At 40.0% G+C, this 8,084-nt stretch overlaps 1 protein-coding gene across 5 annotated transcripts in view; it reads right to left on the bottom strand.

Annotated features, from left to right (window-relative positions):
- Positions 1 to 331: 331 nt before the first annotated feature.
- The window catches only part of RARG (retinoic acid receptor gamma), a 343,460-nt gene continuing 335,707 nt past the window's right edge, over positions 332 to 8,084 (bottom strand). For all 5 annotated transcript variants that reach the window (XM_077483864.1, XM_077483866.1, XM_077483865.1 and 2 more), the window contains 3 exons: positions 5,473 to 5,677; positions 1,813 to 1,971; positions 332 to 1,166 (listed from right to left, as the gene is read on the bottom strand). In XM_077483864.1, coding sequence (XP_077339990.1) covers positions 976 to 1,166; positions 1,813 to 1,971; positions 5,473 to 5,677 — 555 coding nt within the window. In that variant the 3' untranslated portion in view covers positions 332 to 975. The remainder of the gene's footprint in view (positions 1,167 to 1,812; positions 1,972 to 5,472; positions 5,678 to 8,084) is intronic.

Below are 8,084 nucleotides of genomic sequence, written 5' to 3'. Positions count from 1 at the left end.
AAAATCCTGCTTGCAGCATCTTTGGGAAGCTAAAAAAAACTCACCAAAAATGCTCCTCCCCATTGAAATGAATGGGAATCGCATCAATAGCACCTTAAAACCCCCCCCACTACGCATTTTTGGTGCAGTTTTGAGTCACATGTCCTTTAAAAACTGCACTGCAAATGCTGCAGAAGTGCCACGAAAACGCTTCATTAACGCATAGGTGTTTTACTGGCAGTTTTGAAGTAAAAGTGCCCTAAGAATTCATCATCACGACTAGCCCACTTATGAATAGAATAAAGAGATGATTCCATACAACTGATCTTATATCTTAACTCACATACACTGATTTATAAGTATAACAGGCTTTATTTGTAGTCATATGACCTCGTTTAGCCAATGAAAAAAATGTAAGCATAAAAACATTGCAATAGCAAATATATTTAATGATGCACATCCATATATGTATATATATGTGTGCTTGTATATATAAGTATATGCATATGTACACACAGAGCAATGTGCTTCTGACCCATGGAGTAAAGTTGTTATCTCTTGTGCTGATATCGCTGAACACACCAGCTTGCACTCCGGTCTCACAGTCTCTTCTGCATAGGATCAATGGTCATAAGAATCTTTGGCAAAATACTGAGCGAGCAGAGTGGGCTCCTGGAAACATTCCAGTTCACTTTCAAGCATCGTTCGCTCCATTACATATTGTTTATTTGGGGAAAAATTGCAGTGCCCATATTTGAAGTCCCCTATGATGTGTTGGGAGCATTACTGATTGTAATAGAAGTCCCATCCCAATCCTCTCAGTGAGTAAGGCTTTTTTGCATCAGTAAATAAGAGCAGTATCGAGCACCAAGCAAGGCAGGGAACCCTGCTTGACTGGCTCACCCTGGAATGCCTCATATAACAGAGGGTGAAGCCAAAATGGCTCTTGGAGAAAGTTCAAGGTGCAGGGCATCCTCCCCTGCTTGTGTAGCATGGCTAAGGGGTCTTGGAACCACTGCTGTCTTCCTCCGTAGGACTGCCCTCACTGCTATTGCTGGACGGAGGTTCACTGGGTTTAGGAGTGTCAGCACCATCTTCAAAGGCTTCTGGGTTCTCCAGCATCTCACGGATCAGCGGAGGCATTGGTCCTGGGATCTCCATCTTTAATGTGATTGCCCGCTCGGCACCTGCCATAAAATAATGGGAAATTGATGAAACAATTCTTTACAAATCTTTACACACCATTTCACTTGCAGAGCAAATACCTACGTTTTTTTCACAGTAACATTGTACAAAACACATTCTTGCTAAATTTGCACTTCTGCATATCATTCATATATACAGCAGCACAAGGTCTATTGTAAATAACACTCTAAAATACTTGACTTGTGTGTACACACCACAAAATTAATCAAAGGGAAAACTGATTAAAATACATGTTTTTAAAACAAATCCACAAAAAGGGCACACAAGATTTAGATAGCAAAGAAAAAATATGCACAATGCATATGAAACGTTCTATGCAACTAGTAAAAAAGTTCCTGGGTACAGAACTTTCTAAATCTTAGGAACTGGTTTTATTTTGAAGTATAAATTATTTTTGTATACCTTACAACAACCTATAGAAAATGAGTTCTGTAATTATGACTTTAGCTAAGACACATGTTGCGCATATTGCAAATGTACAAAGGTGTTGGTGATTTCTCTCACTGTCCTTTATCTGGACATTAAAAATGCAGTACTAAACTTCCTGTAAAAACATTACCCACATCCCTGTATACACCTAGTAATTCACACAGAGAATACACGTGGCTTCATTTTATTGGGTATTACCTTTGGTACTGATACCACGCAGGTCAGTGATCTTCATAAGCATGCGTGGGAACATGTAGGGTTTGTTAGGTCGTCGTCTTCGAGCATAAAATTTAAGCGCCTCCAATAATGGCTCCTGAAGTTTTTCTACCTTTTCTGGTTCTTCCAAGTCCTGCCGATCTACAAGAAATAAATCAAAACCAATGCTTAATATCATGTAACTTAATGTGTTAAATCCAGTAAGCTCTTACAATCCTCTATGCCACCTTGGTTATGGTGGCTGCAGTAATGCTTTGACCTTAAGTACATGTAAACCATAACTGGACAACAGTAAGTTTGCTAAAAAAAATTTGGGGTTAATTTACTAAAACTGGACAGTGCAAAATCTGGTGCAGCTCTGCGTATAAAACATGGAAAAAATTACACTTTGCTACAATGTGAAGTAGTGAGTGTGCAGCTTGAATAACAGTGTAAATTTTCTGTCCCCTCAAAAGAACTCAACACACAGCCATTAATGTCTAAACCGCTGGCAACAAAAAGTAAGTACAGCCCTAAGTAAAAATGGTCAAAAAGGTCCCAAAATATCAATATTTTGTGTGGCCACCATTATTTTCCAGCACTGCCTCTTGGGCATGGAGTTCACCAGAGCTTTACAGGTTGGAGTCCTCTTCCACTCCTCCATGACGACATCATGGAGCTGGTGGATGTTGGAGACCTTGTGCTCCTCCACCTTCTGTTTCAGGATGCCCCACAGATGCTCAATAGAGTTTAGGTCTGGAGACATGCTTGGCCAGTCCATCACCTTTACCCTCAGCTTCTTTAGCAAGGCAGTGGTTGTCTTGGAGGTGTGTTTGGGTCGTTATGTTGGAATACTGCCCTGGGGCCCAGTTTTCAAAGGGAGGGGATCATATTCTGCTTCAGTATGTCACAGTACATGTTGGCATTCATGGTTCCCTCAATGAACTGTAGTTGCCCTGTGCCGGCAGCACTCATGTAGCCCCAGACCATGACACTCCCACATGCTTGACTGTAGGCAAGACACACTTGTCTTTGTACTCCTCACCTGGTTGCCGCCACACACGCTTGATACCATGTGAACCAAATAGGTTTATCTTGGTTTAATCAGACCACAGGACATGGTTCCAGTAATCCATATCCTTAGTCTACTTGTCTTCAGCAAACTGTTTACAGACCAATTTTATGCAGTGTGCAACATATGGGCCGTGCGCTGATAGGCTGACCCCCCACCCCTTCAACCACTGCAGCAATGCTGGCAGCACACGTACATCTATTTTCCAAGGACAACCTCTGGATACGAGATGCTGAGCATGTGCACTCAACTTCTTTGGTCGACCATGGCGAGCCCTGTTCTGAGTGGAATCTGCACTGTTAAACCACTGTATGGTCTTGGCCACCATGCTGCAGCTCAGTTTTAGTGTCTTGGCAATCTTCTTATAGTCTAGGCCATCTTTATGTAGAGCAACAATTATTTCTTTCAGATCCTGAGAGAGTTCTTTGCCATGGGATGCCATGTTAAGTGAGAGCTAAAACAACAAATTTAACACACCTGCTCCCCATTCACACCTGAAATCTTGTAACACTAACGACCAGGGAGGAAAAATGGCTAATTGGGCCCAATCTGGACATTTTCACTTAGGGGTGTACTCACTTTTCTTACCAGCGGTTTAGACATTAATGGCTGCGTGTTGAGTTATTTTGGGGAGACAGCAAATTTACACTGTTATACAAGCTGTACACTCACTACTTTACATTGTAGCCAAGTGTCATTTCTTCAGTGTTGTCACATGAAAAGATAGAATAAAATATTTACAAAAATGTGAGTCGTGTACTCACTTTTGTGAGATACTGTGTGTATATATATATATATATATATATATATATATATACAGACACATATACTATATGTTGTATTATTTGGGGTTGTTTAGCTCAAGTGTAGTGCCTGCTAATGAGTACAGTCCACACCAAGTAGTTTCATTTCAGGGCTTGTTGGCCCACTTTTATTAAAGGAAGAACAAAAAGTTCCAAAAACAAAATCAAAAGGTTTCCCACGCAGGGGGTTTTCACCATCCTCCTGGCTTATACCTGCAACATTGCAGTTGTGACCTTTCACTTTAGGCCCTTGTCTGTCTCCCATAGACCATTTTCTTGTCAACACTCCTTGTATAGATAGCAGCCCCTCACTGCTCTGACCCTCAGGCTAGGGTTGCCACCACATCCCTTTAAACCCGAACACATATGAATTATACAGGTTCTGAGGCAAATGTAATGCAGATAAGGCACCACATGAGTTTAATTACCAGCTTAATCAGCCACAGAACCTGCATAATTAATATGTGTTCAGTTTTAAAGGGATGAGGTGGCAATCCTACCTCAGGCTTGGGTGTCAGTCTGTACCAGTGCACACAAGCACTCCTCTGGCTTCTCCCTTGCAGCCTGGACTCTTCAGGAGGGTAGAGCCCAGAACCTCGGCCAGGTGTCTATTAATAGCCCAACCCACACCTGACCAGTCAGTGAGCTGGTGGTTCATAAAACCAGGACTGGGGATTTCATCCCACCCAGATCACTAAGAAATCCCCAGGCTCCAGGTGCCAAAATTGATTTTCCTAAACAATAAGGAAACAGATAAACTAATTTCCTCCTAGTTAAGCAATTGCCCTGGAGACCCTCAACCTGCTTGTTTGATAATCCTGCATCATCTCCCTGGTTGGGTACCATACTGCCACAATTTATATATATATATATATTTATATATATATATATATATATATATGTATATATATATATATATATATATATATATATATATATATATAAAAACATTTACAGTTGTTTTACTGATCTCATATATTCCAATATGAATAAAATTCTAGTAGTCATAAGTCTTTACAAAATGCAAGGGGCATTGTGAAAAACTATAGACGATTAAATATATAAAAAATCAGCACTAAATAACCTGCCATGTGTCCCTTTTTTTAACACTGCTTCTGAATATATTGATCCGTGGATCAGAAGCGAGAGAGCAGCTTTCCAGGGGAGTGATATAACTACAGTTTTATCTGAGGCTAGAACTGTATATGTAACTACAAATACTGTAGCTGCTGACGTTTAATAATAGGACACTCATCTGTCCAAGGATCCAGCCCCGTCCTTACCTGAGCCTTTGGGTCTAGGTGCCGGTATGTTTATTTTGGGAAGCCAGCTGTGACTGTCTGCAGCTCCACAGCACGCTTCCAACTGCGCATGTACAGTCCGCTCTGCACTTTGTGAATGGTCCCACAGCTTCCTGGGATCTGTGATGGGTCCCAGAAGGTTGGTGGGAGAAGGAAGAAGGGGCCGAACTTACACTCATATCACTGAGGTGATCCAATCGGAGGTGGAAGCAGACACCTGTCATAACCAGGTATCTGCTCCCCTCCAATAAAAATAAACTGATAAAACCTAAAGAATAGGGGGGCAGACAAGTGGAACTTTTGGGTAAAGTTCAGCTTTAAATCAAAAATAAACATGTAATTACTTATGTTGTTTAGGGTCTAATAACAAATTTTGGCAGCTAGCTAAAAGCCTAAGCTACTCTTTTGCCAGTATTACTAAAACAATACTTCTGCACAAAAAATGATACACATACACTAAATATAGGTTTCAAAATGTGTGTCATACCTCCACAGATTAGGCAGATGGCGCTCAAGAGTCCTGTCTCTGTGTCATCCATTTCCAATGGGAGCAGCTGACCAGCAAAGGCAAACACCAAGTCTGTAAGGGGACCAAAACCAGCATTGTGCATCTGAGTCCGGTTCAAGGTCAGTCCATCTGAAAAGGTCATGGTGTCCTGTTCTGGTGTGTAACGTGTGCAAATTCGCAGCATCTGTCATTAAAGCATAAAGTTTGCTTTGTAAATGTCAGCACATACAAATTATACAGATGAATCTCTGACATAATGTTCAATGATGTGTATGGAGGAGCATGCACTTTGACTCCAGTTAGAGGCATCGGCCATATTACATTTATTCATATGATTACTACTGACAAGGCAAAGTGTCATCAGCAGGCTTAAAGGGTATGTCTAGGCATTACCAAAATGTAATACCAAACTCCTCTCCCTCACTAGAGCACTTCCAGTATTAATTTTATTCCTTTTAAAGTGTTCATGTAGTATAAAACATCAGCATTATTTTTATGGGAAAGAAATCTGTGTATGGATAGGGTAGGAAATGCCAGCAAGAAGGGTTGATAATTATGACAACTGGCTGGCATTTCAGTGCAGCAAGGGTAGCGTGTTGTCAGTTTTAACAGGATGTTAGAAGCACACTGGATATCCTGCACGTCAGCAGGTATTTCTGTACTTGCAGTGTTTTTAGGGGATAAAAAATGTGTATGTATTGCAGAGATGTACTGAATATGTTATTTTTCTTAACTTTGCTCTGACATACATACAAACCAGTCATAAGAAAAATACAGGAATTGCCATTGCTGACCTCCTTCTGAAAATGCTAGTTATGCTGATACACTAACTAAAATCACGTTGAGACTCTGATATGAAACAAGCATGCAAAGAAAAAAGACAAAAGTATTATCTGCTTATTTGTTCCAGGTCAGTGATGCAAAACATTGTACAGCAAGGCTTAGGACCCATTCACATTATTGCGTTCTTGTGCACGCCACTGCAACAGGCAGCACAACACCATGCGTTGCAGTCAGTGCGCTGCCAAAAAAGTTGCAGGTCTGATTTCTGGGCCGTATGAGGTGTGTGACAGTCCATTCATTTTAAACATGCAGTGCATGTTAATCTGCGAAAATCATGTGTACTTGAATGCACTACACCTTGGCGGTTAGGTGTGAACCTAGCCAGGCAACTAATGTTTTTAAAAAGAGGTGAGCCCTGGCAACATCACTGCTTCTGTGACAGTTTTCTTTTAAGTGGTGTCATATGTAAGGCTTGTGTGCACTATTATTAACCACCTCCGCTAAAGCAGGCCATAGACGAGTTCAAAAACAAAAGTTCTGTCAATTGAAAATTGAAAATAACTCATGCGATTATGCCATCAATATCTTATTTTTTTCTTTCTAGTATTCAGTCTTAATTCGTTAGATACATTAAGCAACCCAAACTGTGCCATTTTAAAGGGTATTAAACCCTTTTCCACACTATAATGTTCAGTAATCTCTCCAAAAAGATGCAATTGCAGGAGAGGTGGACGGCCACCCTTTATCTCTCTGACCTGCAGAAATGACATAATACACACTATGGAGTTACGCAATAAAAAAAAAAAAAAAAACCTACCATATCAGATGTGTTGTTACCTAATAATATGTGATCGCTATTATTATGTGATCAATGGAAATATCTGAAACTAAGAATTTTTATTCTGATCTGTTAAAAAGGTGTGAAGAGTGCTGTAAATGTAAGTCAAGCTGTGAAACCCAAACAGGCATTTCTTAATTCATTGCCACATTACCGTTTTAGAGCCACAGCTACAGCATTTACATGTCATCACAAAAATATATTTTTTTCCCCCGATTTAAGGCTAGCTATATGCATATCTAGCTTGCAAAAACAGTTTTAGCATTCATCGGTGCAGAATAAGGAATCCATTGTTTTTAGGAAGTATGGATTCAGAAGACACAAGTTAACCATTAAATATGTGGTGATTTGGGTCAAAGGAAACCAAAAATGCTCCAATAAAATTCTTCAGGAATTCTTATCTAGTCTTGATGAGAGCTAGGAAGGTCTACTGTATGCATGTTGTATAAACCACTTTCATTTTGATTTGTGATTATGTAAACACCTTTCTTTTTTTTAAAAAAAGCATTTTAATTTACACTTTTTTGTTCCTTCTTAGCCCAGTTTTTTTTATGACCTGATAGTTTCTACTGCCTTTTTGCTGTATGTATATGAGCTCATGGGATCTAATAAGTGTCTTGACTCAGTACACACCAGCAGCTAATTGAAGCATTTGATGATTGAATGTGGCATGGGGGGTTGCATACCTATTTACTATCACTGTTTTTTTCACTAAATTGACCTCCCCAACAGGACAAGGTTGGTTGACTAACCAGAATAAAAACCCCAAAAAGTGCTAGGCAATTCTGTATTTGTAAAGCCCCATACACACTATCAGTTTTTCTGGTGAGTTTTTCCTTCAGATTTACCAAAACCATATAATATGAGGTCAAATCTTAGGAGTTTCAATGTGTTTGCAATCAGGAAGGTCCTTGCACTACATGGTTTTGGTAAACCTGAAGGAAAAACTCAGCTGAAAAACTGATAGTGT

Source organism: Lithobates pipiens, unplaced genomic scaffold (genome assembly GCF_037356315.1).
Source record: "Lithobates pipiens isolate NorthernLeopardFrog02 unplaced genomic scaffold, aLitPip1_a1.2 Scaffold_16, whole genome shotgun sequence".
NCBI lineage: Eukaryota > Metazoa > Chordata > Amphibia > Anura > Ranidae > Lithobates > Lithobates pipiens.
Note: the sequence above shows the minus strand (reverse complement) of the source record. Positions and strands in the feature narration are given on the sequence as shown.